The sequence below is a fragment of the Manihot esculenta genome, chromosome 12, assembly GCF_001659605.2.
Source record: "Manihot esculenta cultivar AM560-2 chromosome 12, M.esculenta_v8, whole genome shotgun sequence".
Taxonomy (NCBI): domain Eukaryota; kingdom Viridiplantae; phylum Streptophyta; class Magnoliopsida; order Malpighiales; family Euphorbiaceae; genus Manihot; species Manihot esculenta.
Window position 1 is genome coordinate 15,535,035 of NC_035172.2, and position 13,937 is coordinate 15,548,971.

Consider the following 13,937-nt stretch of genomic DNA (forward strand, 5'->3'; position numbering starts at 1 on the left):
ATGCACGTGTCCACATGCAGAGACTCCTTCACCTTCCTTCTCAGTCTTTATATACAGATTAACACTGATCAGTTCACCAATGTCAGTGAGTCCTATGAATTGATTCCAATTCTGGGGAAGAAAATGTTTGAGAAAGCTTCAATGATGCCTTGTTCACTCTTACCACTCGTCCTTTTTCTTTCCCTTTGTTGCTCTCTTCGTGCGGAGACTTTCAGGGAGGAAGAATATGCTTCTGGGATGAGACCTTCTATGGTGAAGAGGGAACATAGGAAGACTTTAATGATAACAGAATATGGGGAGATCTCAACCGTTGATATCTCTAGGGGAACAAGAGGAGCTTACCATCTTGAGTTCATCACCTTGGTGCCTCGTTCCTTGTTTCTTCCTGTCCTTCTTCATACTGATATGGTGTTTTATGTGAAAACAGGTAAAATTTTCTCTCTTCAACATGTTTAATTTATAGATTCTCTAATGCTTATGCTGAATATAGGGAGGGGGAAGCTGAGTTGGGCTGAAGATGGAAGAGAACTGAAGAGGGTGAATTTAAGGAGAGGAGATGTGTATAGATTACATCCAGGCTCAATTTTCTTTCTGCAAAGTAGCTTGGAGCCAGAAGGAGAGAAGCTGAGTATTTATTCAATATTTTCAAATACAGATGAAGATGTCTATGTATGAAATTCTTGATTGGAATCTTTCCTTTCCTCGGAATAGAAGCTGAGAATATGTGTATAAAATTCTGTCAATGTACTATCAAAATTGCAGGAGCCAGCCATTGGAGCATACTCTAGCATCAGAGATTTGGTCCTTGGCTTTGATAATAAACTCCTCCAATCAGCTTTTAAGGTACTGTACTGCAGCTTTGCCATAAATTTCTTTTGGTGATTAATTAGATGGTTCTCTATTTTCTAGTCAGATTTAGGAAAAATTACTATTTGGTTATTTAGTAATCTTGGAATCAGAACATTCTTCTAAGACTAGATACTATAGGGACTAGATAGTAAACTAATGAGTAGCTGAAACTGGTGTTTTAAGGTCCCAGGTGATGTAATAGAAGGAATGACTAAAGCAATGAGGCCACCACCCATTGTCCATGCAATGCAAGAGAAGAAATCAATACTTTTGGAACTAGAATCTAGATTTCTACAAGCACTTACTGGCAACAAAGCTAGTTCCTTCCATGGCATCAATGGTGGGAACAAGAAAACCAAGACATTCAACATTCTAGAAGCTGGCCCAGATTTTGAAAACTGTAATGGATGGAGTGTGACTGTTGACAGAGGAGACTTGAAATCCCTAAGAGGTTCTAATATTGGTGTTTTCATGGTGAACTTGACAAAGGTATATAAAAATTTTGCTTCTTTTTTATTTTAATTTTGAATCAGAAATGGCAGTAGCAATTCCATTGATGTATTTTACTTGCAGGCGTCGATGGTGGCGCCACACTGGAATCCAATGGCAACTGAGATAGCAATAGTTTTAGAAGGACAAGGGATTGTAAGGGTGGTTTGTTCAAGAAATTTAAATGAAACAGAGTGCAAAAATAGGAGGTTCAGTGTTAAAGAAGGAGATGTCTTTGCTGTACCTAGATTCCATCCTATGGCTCAAATGTCTTTCAACAATGATTCATTTATTTTCATGGGATTTAGCACATCAACAAGGAGAAATTATCCTCAATTTCTAGCTGGGAAAAGCTCAGTCCTCCAAACTTTGAACAGCCACATCTTGGCCATGTCCTTCAATGTCACTAACACAACCATTGATGAGCTCTTGACTCCTCAGGAAGACGAAATCATATTGGAGTGCACGTCTTGTGCTGAGGAAGAAGATGCGATAATGAAGGAAGAAACCGAAAGAGAAAGACAGGAAGAGGAAGCTAGGAAGAGAGAAGAAGAGAAAAAACGAGAGGAAGAGAAAAGAAGAGAAAAGGAAGAAGCAGAGAGAGAGGAAGAGAAGGCAAGGGAAAAGGAAAAAGAAAGGGAGAGAAAAGAAAAGGAAAGAAAGGACAAAGCACAAAAACAAGCAGAAAAAAGGCAAAGAAAGGAAAAGAAAAGACGAGAAGCAGCAGCAAGAAAGGAGAAAGAACAGGCCAGGCGAGAGGAAATAGAAAAACAAAGGGAAGAAGAAGAAGCTACGAAGGAGAGGAAAAGAGAACAACAAGGAGGTGAAGGCCGTCATAAAGAAAAGAAACAGAGAAGAGAACCAGAGGAACAAGGAACCAGAGAACAAGAGCAAGAGCATGAAGGTAGTGGTGACCGAGGAAGAACAGCTGCAAGAAAAGTCTGGAAGCTTTAACGGGAGACACAATAGCTGCATTCACAATCCTCGGTCATTCTCTCCATAGTTGTGGCAATAAAAGCTCCTAGGCTATGCCCTGTTTTCCAGCTTTTTAATTCCTTAATAAGCTCTGCGATCTATGCTTGAAATTTAGACATCATGTGCACCATGTAATGAGCTTAGATCATTCTTTCTATGTGGATTTGGACATTGGTGCTTTCGTGTAAAATAAATTTTGGAATCCATGTTCGTTTCTCATGTTTGTGAAATAAGCTCTGCAATGCTAATCTTATACGACACTAGCTGCTTAAAACTTTCCGGTCTCTCAGTACGCTATAGTTACCTTGATTTTTAAACTGGTATTTGAAGAAGCTTCAGATGGCGGAAAATGTAAATTGAATCTTCCGATCTTATAACACGCCAGGAATTTCAGATCTTCCTCATCCAGGCTAATATTTAAACTCAAATCTGAACCGCACTGCAGGCTTTCAAGGAGCTTTCATTCACGCAAGTTAAATGGTCGGAATAGGAGTAATTGCATAAGAGACTGAAGGTTCTGCCATGATTTTACTAATGTGGCGCTGTAATACTTGTGCAAGTAAATTAAATGGGATTAGTTGAAAATTTGAACCGCTTTGCATGCTTTTCGAGGAGTAGAAAATTCGTGCAAGTTAAATGATCGGAATTGGATTAGTTGCATCAGAGACTGAAGGTTTTGTCGTGATTTTTCTGATGCGCACTGTAATGCTTGATAGCCAGAGGCTTCAAAATTGTTGAAGCGGCTCTCTGAAAAAAGATACTTTCAGGACCGCTGCTGAGTTTCTATTCCTGTTTCTGATTCGCTCATTGCTTGTATTGTCCTATTTCCCCTACAACCACTGCCCACCAATGGCACAGGAGAGAGACATCACTGGCGACCATAACACCAGAATCCTGAAAGTACACAGCTTTATGCAACAGATTCGCTCCACAAGTAATGAAGGCCTATTTATGCAGTTAGAAGAACAAAGCTTTAATTAGGTAAAGGCGGGGAAAAGAAGTACAGAGCTACGCTAACAAAAATGGAGAAATCAAAGATTCACATTTCATCAATAAGAAAACGGAGCGATCAAAGATACCAATAAGCCTTTATGAATGACTTGTTATGCCAGGTTTTGTGGAAAAAAAATACAGCTATAGGATTTTTCCAGCCATTAAAGAGCGCATCAAGAAACAAGCTATTGGTTCCAGCTACATGGGAGAAGACATTATCACACGTTAGAGATTGTTATGTACGAAACAACAACAGTAATGTCATCAAGTTTGCCACCATAGTAGCGGAATCCAGCGTCTTGAGCAGCAGCTGAAAAAGGGGTTTGTCGGTTCCTGTCCAGTGCCCGTTGACGTGCCAAAGCTGCAATCTTCTGAGCTGTTACTTGAGGCCCTAACCCAGCTCTTACCGCATGAACAACAACAGCAGTAACCTCATTGTTATACAAGTTGTCAAATAATCCATCTGTTCCAGCAATTATTACATCACCGGGAGAAACAGGAAATGTGAAAACCTGGAAAAGTTTAACCCAAAAGGATGCTCAAGTCACACGGTTTTGTTTTTTCATAATCTCAAATTGCAAACCATTCAATTAAGCTACTATAATAGAAAAAAGGGAAAATTCATTACTCCTCAAGCATTGAAATATTATGAAAAGAAAGAAAAATTAAAATTTACATGTAATATATAATTTAAATATTTTTAATTTTTATGGTACATTGTCCTAAAATAGGTCTTGGGCCTTGGCTACTGAAACATTTTAAAAAATAGTTTAATAAGTAAAATAATTTTTTTTATTAAATCTCCCCATTTTTTAGCATCTCTACATATCTAAAAAATAAATAAATAAATAAATAAATAAAATGCACTAAATTTTTATTTTTCATTAAATGGCCTCCTCAAATATTCTATATGTCAATTTATAATTTATATATTATATTTTAAATTGAAGCTTTAAAATTATTTAGTTGTCTTAAAAATGTTCAGAAGTTTAATTATAAACTAATTAATCAAACTTATATATTTATAAATTAAAATTTGATTGGTAATTGTTATTTTAAAATTAAATACAAGTTAATTTACTAATTTCTTATTATATAATCTAAAATTAGATGGATTTTGTTATTTTTATTTTTGTTGTCTCTATCATTCTATGGATAATGTAATTTTTGCCTTTACTCCCATTTTGCTTTCTTTCATTTATTTTATTAAACTTAAAAAATTTATTTCATTCAGATAGTTCTAAGTTAATAAAATTAGGAATCAACTCCCACACAAATTTTTTACTGATCAATTTAATAAAAATAAATTTATTTTTAGGGATAATAGCCAAAAAAAAAAAAAACATTTCAGTTTCTAAGAATTTTACCCCTAAACAAAAATTTTTAACTGCTATACCCTAAACTATGCAACTACACCATTGTTAGAATATTCTCGATTACAATTCAAATCAATTTCGCAACAAATCGATTTGATTCTATAAGGTGACTCCTTTAGTATGTCTGAATCTTACAATTCTCGATTTGATTCTCCATTTGATTCTCAATTTGACTCTTGATTAGTATATATATAATATGATAACTACTGTCTACAATTCCAAAGTTTATGATTTATAACATAAAGCTATATAACATAAAAAAATACATATTTATTCTACAAAGGATATTTCTATTTATATAAATGACATTTATACATTTATCAAAATATATCATTGTAAGATTTTTTTCACTTATTTTTAGAACATATATTAATTTTAATTAATTTTTAGAATCTTTATCAAATCATATGATTTGATTTGATTCTCAATTCATAAAACCTTATTGTTAAATCGAAATGTCAAAGTAAATAATTTGCCACATCTTATCTGTGTCAGTATCTTGAATTAATATTTTAATATAATCCCTATCCCCTAAATTAATATGGTACAATGTTAAAAAAAAAAAAAAAAGAACTAAACTTTTTGGAGTTGTAACAACTTTTTTTTTAACAAATTTACCCTAAATTATAGCATTTAATTTAATTGTACTGCATCATTAACTTTTTTTCCGTATTAATATAACACTTTAGCTATATAAACATCCTAAATGACATACAGTAATTTATTTTAACTTGAAATTAAACACACTAACCCATTTATGTTGATTTTCTTTTTCTTTTTCTTCTTTCAGGTTCAGGAACATGTATATTCTTGAGGTTTTATTTTAATTTGTGAATGATTTTGAGTGATTTGGTTGTTAGAGAAATGCTCATGGAATCAATATTATGAATCTGGGCTCCATTGTTTCTTCAACATTGAAGGATTTTCAAGGTATAAATATTTATTGTAAGAGGTTAGAGCATTTAATTTGGAGGTTATAATAAATTAGTGTTTAATTTTTTTATTAATAAACTTTATGTGAAAAAATGTTAAATTTAATGTGGGATACAATTAAATTAAGTGGCATAATTTAGGATAGATTTGTTTAAAAAAAAGGGTTTAGGATATAGAATTGTTAAGCGTTACGAGTGTAATCAAATCAAGCTGAAGCTAAATATTTGGAGGCTCGAGCTCAAACTCGATTCGAGCTTCATCTATGAGCTTGAGCTCAATTCATGAAAATATTAGACTCGAGCTCAATTTAAAATGAATTTGTTTATCACTTGACGAGTCAACTCGAGCTTAACTCACAAGTATACTCAAAAGGTTAGAGTTTCAACTCACAAGTATACTCAAAAGGTTAGAGTTTCAACTCGATAAAATTATAGACGAGCTTAACTCACAAGTATACTCAAAAGGCTAGAGTTCCAACTTGATAAAATTATAGACGAGCTCAATATAATTCAAGCTCATTTAAATTATAAACAAGCTTAAATTAAACTTATTTAAATTAAAAATAAATTTTAAACTATAAGGTCATTAGGAGACTTTAAATAACTATATTTTTTTAAAATTTAATTAAAATCTACTAAAACCAAAGCTTGAAAAAGAAGGTAGAAGTCTTCTTGTCCTTTTATAAAGAAGCTATACTCCTCCATGTTACTTCTTCAACTTTCGATGCGGGATTCTTGAATGTTGATACAACACTTGTGTAGCCCACGCTTATATTTACTACAACCTAATATAAGAATCACTATGGACAACTGGCGCAATGGTTCAAGAGACAATTAAGTCCTTTTTTTTTTGTCATGAGTTTTTTTTTATTATTTTTTTATTAGTTAGCTAAAAAAAATTATTATATGGTAACATATATTAAATATTTAAACTAGTTTATGGTTTCATTATTATTTATTTATTATTATTATTACTATTATCATTTATAACTTTTAAGTATTAATATTTATTATCTCAAATTCTAATTATAAACCTTCAATTAATTATATAAAATGTATCCAGCATAAATTCAATTTCATATAATAATGAGCTCAATTATCATTTAATCAATATTAATTAAACTATATGTATTGATGTATAAATTTATATATATCTAGGGAGAAAGAGTTTTCATTTAAATTACGTAGTTTTGACTAAAATTACATATATTTGCTGCTAAGTATCAAGAGATATTTTTATACCAAATTTATTAATGTAATATCATTATTATTAATACATTATCATTTAATTCCTAATATTATTATTATTTTAGTTTTAATTCAAATATATTATTTATATTAAATTATGAAAAAAATATAAAAACTACCTTATAATTTTATCGATTTTTCACTTCTAAGTTTTGTGATTCAATTTCTGTCGAACTATTTCCTCATGTTATGGTGCCATTAATAAACAACGATAATTTTCAAATGCCGTCAAATTTAAACCAATGTTAAATTTATATAACAGACTATTATTTTGACACAAATTTAAACTATAGACTCTAACCTGAAAATTACGAGAAACCACAGATTTTTTTTTAGTTTTCTCTTCTAATTAATAATTATGTTTTCCTTGTCACATCAGTATTTTCTAACAGTGTATGAAAATTGTCGCTATTTGCTAATGGTATTATACCACATGATACTATTTTTAACACAAATTGAACCACAGACCTGAAGTGAAAATGACTGAAACCATATGGTACAACTTTATACTTTCCCCCTGAATTATTATATACAATACAAAAATTACTCTTATAATATAAAAATAAACTATTATATGAAATGAATATATTTAATATAAATATAATCAACTTAATTACATAATTATATATATACATTATACCAAACTTCATCCATATCATTGTATTAATTTATATACTATGAACAATTTAATTTATAAAATTATGTAAGTAACAAATTAAAGCAATATTAAGTATGAGAATAATCATAAAAGCATATATATAGACAAGAAAGTAGTGACAATAATAATAGTCCATTAAGAGAGATTCAAGAGAGATATTTTTTAAAAATATAATAATATTGTCTACTTAAATAGACATATAGTAGGAGAGAAATATACAAACTAATAATGTAGTTACTCAAGCAAAGGGAGAGAGATATATGCATTAACAATATATATGCTTATATAATTTATTATTATTTATGTCTTTTAAGAGTTTAAAAATAAAGAAAGAGAAATAATATAAATAAATATTAGAAATTGAAATAGAATTTATGATAATATCACTTGTATCATCATTCATATAGTATTTATAACTTTTTCCTATAAATAAATATTTATACTATTACTTTTTTTTTTCTAAAATTATTACTTAATATTTATTATCAAGTATTTATATTTTATATTAAGAACATATTTTATTTCAATATACTAAATATATATATATATATATATATATTATTGTGATAATATTAACTTTTTTATTACAAATTTAAAATCAAAATATAAATTATTATAAATATATTTTTGTAATGATTATATTATAATTTTTAAATAGTAAATTTTCTTTAGAAAAAAAAATAATATAATTACACATTTATAAAATACAACACTAATATAAATATTTGAATTACAAATGATATAACTCATGACTTTTTTTTTTAATTAGAGATAAAACACAAACACATAGACTCGAGGACAGGACTGGACTGTTGTCAAAACCAAGGTAATTTTGACAAAGTCCTTAGTCCTATATAAGCCTTACTCACACTCTCTACAACCAATGAGCTTGTTCACAAGTCTGCTCAATGAGTCAACTCGCCAGCTTACTCATAAACCTCATAAACTTGAAAATGAATCGAACTTATAAGTTTAATCTAGTCGAATACTGCTGAGTTCAAGCTCAGATTGTCTATTAAACGAACCTAAAAAGTGAACTCGAGCTCGGCTCGTTGAGCAGAGCCCAATCGAGTTTTTATTGAATCGAGCCTCGAATATTTCACAAATAATTTGATTCCTTTATACCCCTATTACGAGTAGAAAAGTTTGCATTTTCTTTTACCATTATTTGGTACTAACTTGGACACTTACGTGACCAAGGTGTTAACTTCAATATATTAATTTAATGATAAGTTACAATAGTTTTTTGCCATTGTCCCTTATATTTACTTTATTATTCTTATCTTTAATTTATATGTTAATTTAATTTTAATGATCATCATTTTTTAATCTTATACTATTAACCATATAATCTAGCTATTTATAATTTACAATATTACAATATTATCAAGACGAGAAGTGATACTAAGACAACAGAATCTCCTATTGCAAGAGGCAAGGTGAGGCGTGACGCCTTTTTGAAGTGAGGCATACATATATGTGTGTGTAATTATATATATATAATTACACACATTATGTATATTGTGTTAATTCCTTCTTAATTAGTTAATTAGTTAGCATAATTATAAGATATAAATATGTAATCTTCTTCAATATTGGAATATACTTGAATTTGAAAGTCAACTATATAGATATTACAATTTGTTTCCTAATTAGTTAAGATATATATATATATATATATATCTATAATTATGCTAACTAATGAGAAATACATTCTCTAAATAATACATAAAATTTAGTTCTCCAGTTAGTTGTATAGGGTTTAGCCTTTTCTCCTTGCGCCAAGCAAGGAAAGGCTCGCCCTTTAAAAACAATGATAGCTTAATTCAATATTTTTTTTTCCAGTTATATATGGATCATATATAATACTTTGATGTCAATATTTTTTAAATGATATAATTTATATCAAGAAGTTATATAATGAAGAAAACTATTATTTTGTAAAGTTACATTTGCTGTTGTTGTAGAGATGTTAGTATAAGTTTTGAATCGACAAAAATTTTGTAGCTTGATATTTTATATTCATGATTTCAAATTGTGATTTCAAATTGTGTTCACGGTCACAGTCACCATTAATGGAAACAAATTTGTAACAGTCATAACGTAACGGCCTGTTGCTAAGCAATTTTTTTGAAAAATTTGCAAAGTTTATGAAATTAACAAATATTAAAAGATATAATTAAAAGTAAGTTATACAACTTAATAATAAATACAAATATATCTAATAAACACAAAATTTATAAGTTTTAAACATTATACATAATAACTAACCCCAACTACTACTAGAATAAGAGTTTAGTATTTATATTATGCAAAATAATTTTAAATATTTAAAGAAACTACATTTAAATTTAAAGTCATGTTCTTTTTTTATACCTATTTTTCATAAATTTTTAATCTTGTAAATTTTATATTAATATTTTATACTTAATACTTAGTTATCATTTATTATAACTTGTAAGAGCATAAAACTCATTTAATAATTAGTATTAATGATATTAGGTTATAATTATGAACTTATAAAGTTCTACATTTCTAATCTAGGATTCTAACTTCTAATTATTTTTAATTATGCATTCACTAAAAAATGATTTAAAAATATCTAAAAGCTTGTTAAAAAAATAATAATAACTTATGTTCTGATTTTCTAACATAAATTATCTAACATTCTAACTTCTAATTATTTTTATTTATGCATTCACTAAGAATTGATTAAAAATATCTAAAAATTATTGAGAAATAATAAGAACCAACTTTTTGCTCAATAACACTTCAAAACCACTTAGTATCCTGGATGATTTGAGCTTTTCAACACAAGAATTTCTAGAGAAGTTGACTAATAGCTCTTGAAGAGTCTTAAAGTGGAGAGAAAATTTAGAGAAACTTGAGAGGAATAAAAAAAGGGTAAATTTTGGCTTGGGAGGAAAGTTGAAGGCTTCAAATGTGAAGAAAAAAAGTGTCTTCTACATTCAAGAATTCATACACTACATTGCAAGTGGTCTCTTGCAGCAATTCTAAAGATTTCTACCCATCAAATGAAGGTAGAGGCCTTTATGGCCGTTAAGTACGGTGGCTGTCACCAACACAATTTTTAATCGCCGTAAAATAACGGCCTTAACGGTAACGGCTCCTTGGAAAACCTTTCCAAGAAATAACGGCCGTTACGTTATGTTATTTAAAACCATGTTTGTATTATTTTCATTTACTATATATTTTATACACTATTTTATATATGCATGTGTAGGCGCTCATGCGCATATGTAGGAAAATTCTATTATATTATAATTGCTCCCCCTTCCCTCTAAGTATATGTCAAAAAATTTACACATCTATATGGTGTCAAATCCATTAACTAACCTGGCCAGAGCTGGGTAGATCAGCCCCGCTGCCACTCTCCAGTTGGTATGTGAAATTGAAGCCATGCTGCTGCACTGGGGATTGGAATACAGTGCATCCATCTCTAACCACCATAAATCCACTGTCTCCTAGATTAATAGCACGTATTCCCTGATACAACCAAAAAATACAGTCCAGATAAACAGTCTCAACAGTAATTTTTCTTTTTGTTATGTTAAGAACACAGGTTCTCATTCACAAACCAAACCAAATTTATATCCTAGCTTACAGTAAATTATTTACTAAGTACAAGTATCTTTATCTAGAGTCAATATAAAATCCTTGTCCTACCAAAAATGAGGTGGGGCATAAAGACTTTGTACAAGATGATTAGCAAGGGAGAAAAATCTACTTTTATCCAACACGTATTGAATTATCATAGTTCAGAATCAGATTTGCAATACCAATGAGAGTAATTGATAACCTTAACCGCCATTGAAGCAGTTGAAGATTCTATAATATTTGAGAAAAAGGCTTGACAATTTCTGAAATATCATGGTTAGGTACATGAAGTAGACAAACAATCTGCACATCAAATGGCTTGAACCAACTGACTACCGCAACAGAAACACCTAATATTCCACCAAAAACATCTGTGCTTCTAGCAGAGCTCATAAGAGTGCATTTAAACCATTATGTGTGCTCATAAAAGCCAAAACATCCTTTCAAATTGTTCATTAAGGAACAAAGCTTTGTACTACAGTTTACAGGCCAGTGAAAACAAGACAACAAACCTCATTTGTAAGGGAAATGATGCAGGCTGTTGACGAACCCTTAGCTTTTATGCTTGAGTGTGCCTTCTCTAGAACCTTGGCTGGGTCAACTGATCCCATGGGCTCCTCTTGAATTGCACTTACTGAATTAGACATAAGTTCTCGTGCAAATTCTCCTGCATTAATTCCTACATCTGCCCAGCCACCTACTCCATCTGCCACACCAATGGCTTGTTGATCTGCACATATAAAGTGAGCATCTTCCCCACCAGTTGCTTCCTTATCAGGATGTGGCAAGTAACAAGATCCTGAGAGCAGCTTCAAGTTTCTGTCACAAGAACAGTTCTCCAGTCAATACCAAGCAACTCAATCACTAAATATAATTTGTTTGTCAAAACACAATCTAATTAGCAAAGTCGTTATGCATGACCCAATGTCTATCTCATGCTAGGACAACTATTCAACAGTAAAGCATACAACAAGGAATTTTGTACAGAGATCTTTCAAATTGATATAAGCATCACAAAGAAGGGAAAAACGGAGGGGGGTCATTTTCACTAGCAAAGGAAATCAGAACTCAAAAGTAAATTACTACAAAACGAAGATAACCGGAACATACAGAAGATGAGAACACATACAGGCCAGATACCACAGTGGAGTTTGCAAGCTGTTCCTCACGAGAATTCCCTTCAAATGACACATCACGAGCAGCCCCAGCAGAGAATTGCAAAGAAGGCATGGTGTGGAAGTTTTTCAACAATGGCCCAAAGACAAAATTATTCATCTCACCACTCCTTATTGCATCAAACGAAGAGTACCCACAAACCAAACGACTATTAGGCAGCTCCCCCTTTCTCATTCTCATGTTCGCCTTTAAGCAAGTGGCTCGACTTTTATCCGTGAAAAAAACACCACTAGGTTTCGAAAATTCCAATCCATTTCCACAAGTAGTAATCATATCATCAATATAAACATCACCAAACACAGGCTTAGGACTAGAGGCAGCCATAGAAAGTGCACCAAAAGAACGCCTTACTGACAATCGAGTAGAATTATTAGATAAGAAAGAAGCTGGATTTCTAGCAATTATCGCTGTCCTAAATCCTAAATTCAGCTTCACGATGAACCCAGATGGCATCTTAGATTCTTAAACCAAGTAGCGTTGCTTCTTCAATCACTTCCTTAGCCAAACCGATAATTTTCATCAGGAACCTGAAAAGGAAATGGGATTTCGGAATTCTTTCAAATGGGAAATAAAATTTCCAATCATAAAACTCAATGCTCCAGAATATAAATATGGAAAGAACCTAAAAACAGGAATTGAAATGTGAAGAAAAGAACGCACCTTTTGGGAGTTAGAAAGAGTGAGAGGAATTGATGGATAGAAAGAAAGAATCAAGAAGTGTCGAATGGAAGCTCGTAAGGGTTCTGGGCTATCGTTCAGATTCTCTCTCCAAATCTTTATCTCTCGGTTGTCTTTGTTCGCGTAGGAGCCAAAAGAAATATGCCCTGATTCTTCCGCCTGATTTTTCTACTTTGACGCAAAAGTCCCTGAAATTTTGTACTTTTACGGTCAAAAGCACCTGAAAATAGGGGCTCTGCCTAAAAATCGAAATTAATTTTTATTTATTTTAATTAATTTAGTTGTTTCTAATTTAATTTTTAAGATTTTAATTCAATTCAATTCAAATTTTAATTTTAATTATACGTGCTTGTCTTAATCACATCTTATACATAGCTTATAATTTGTTTTAATTGATTTATTATGTCAATATGATTTTGAAAACCTAATTATATCTATATATATATAAAGATTAAATATTTACAAATAAATATAAATTAATATCTTTAACTAAAATTTTAAAATATAAAAAGTAATATTTCTTTCGTATTATAATTTTTATTTATATTTTTTTAATATTATAATCTATTTAATTGTATTTTATTTTTAAAATAATTTATTATAATTATTATTTTTTTAAATAAATATTTAAAATATTTTTTAATATTTAATAAAATTTAATATATTTAACATGAATATAATTGAAAAATTAATAAAAAAAATTATTTTTGTTAATATGAAAAATTATGAATTTTTATGAATGTATATTATGAGTTATATATATAGATAAAGGGTAATTATCATTACACTTTTATAGTTTAATTTAATAAATAAATTTTTTAATTAGATTAAGAACTCTCAATTCTTTTTAATGTTAATCCATTTTTTTTGTGATTAAGGATGAGAAATTTATTTTGATAAAATTACTTTTTATTTAATATATGTAACCCTTCCTCCCTCTGTTTT

At 30.2% G+C, this 13,937-nt stretch overlaps 3 protein-coding genes across 3 annotated transcripts; 2 read left to right on the top strand and 1 right to left on the bottom strand.

The window, feature by feature from the left end:
• Positions 1–1,394, top strand: LOC110607475 (vicilin-like seed storage protein At4g36700). Its single transcript, XM_043962304.1, has 5 exons — positions 1–427; positions 491–669; positions 763–843; positions 1,033–1,338; positions 1,383–1,394. The coding sequence occupies exons 1-5, from the start codon at positions 1–3 to the stop codon at positions 1,392–1,394; spliced, it is 1,005 nt and encodes a 334-aa protein (XP_043818239.1).
• LOC122721360 (vicilin-like seed storage protein At2g18540) lies at positions 1,367–2,563 on the top strand. The gene has a single exon (XM_043948925.1). It carries the CDS (start codon positions 1,429–1,431, stop codon positions 2,290–2,292), a length of 864 nt encoding a protein of 287 aa, XP_043804860.1. The 5' UTR covers positions 1,367–1,428; the 3' UTR covers positions 2,293–2,563.
• Positions 2,564–3,336: 773 nt separating this feature from the next.
• LOC110607477 (probable protein phosphatase 2C 80) lies at positions 3,337–13,135 on the bottom strand. The gene is made up of 5 exons (XM_021746599.2): positions 12,975–13,135; positions 12,268–12,841; positions 11,651–11,957; positions 10,878–11,027; positions 3,337–3,818 (listed from the first exon to the last, which is right to left on the bottom strand). The coding sequence occupies exons 2-5, from the start codon at positions 12,765–12,767 to the stop codon at positions 3,525–3,527; spliced, it is 1,251 nt and encodes a 416-aa protein (XP_021602291.1). The 5' UTR covers positions 12,768–12,841; positions 12,975–13,135; the 3' UTR covers positions 3,337–3,524.
• Between the last annotated feature and the right edge of the window lie 802 nt (positions 13,136–13,937).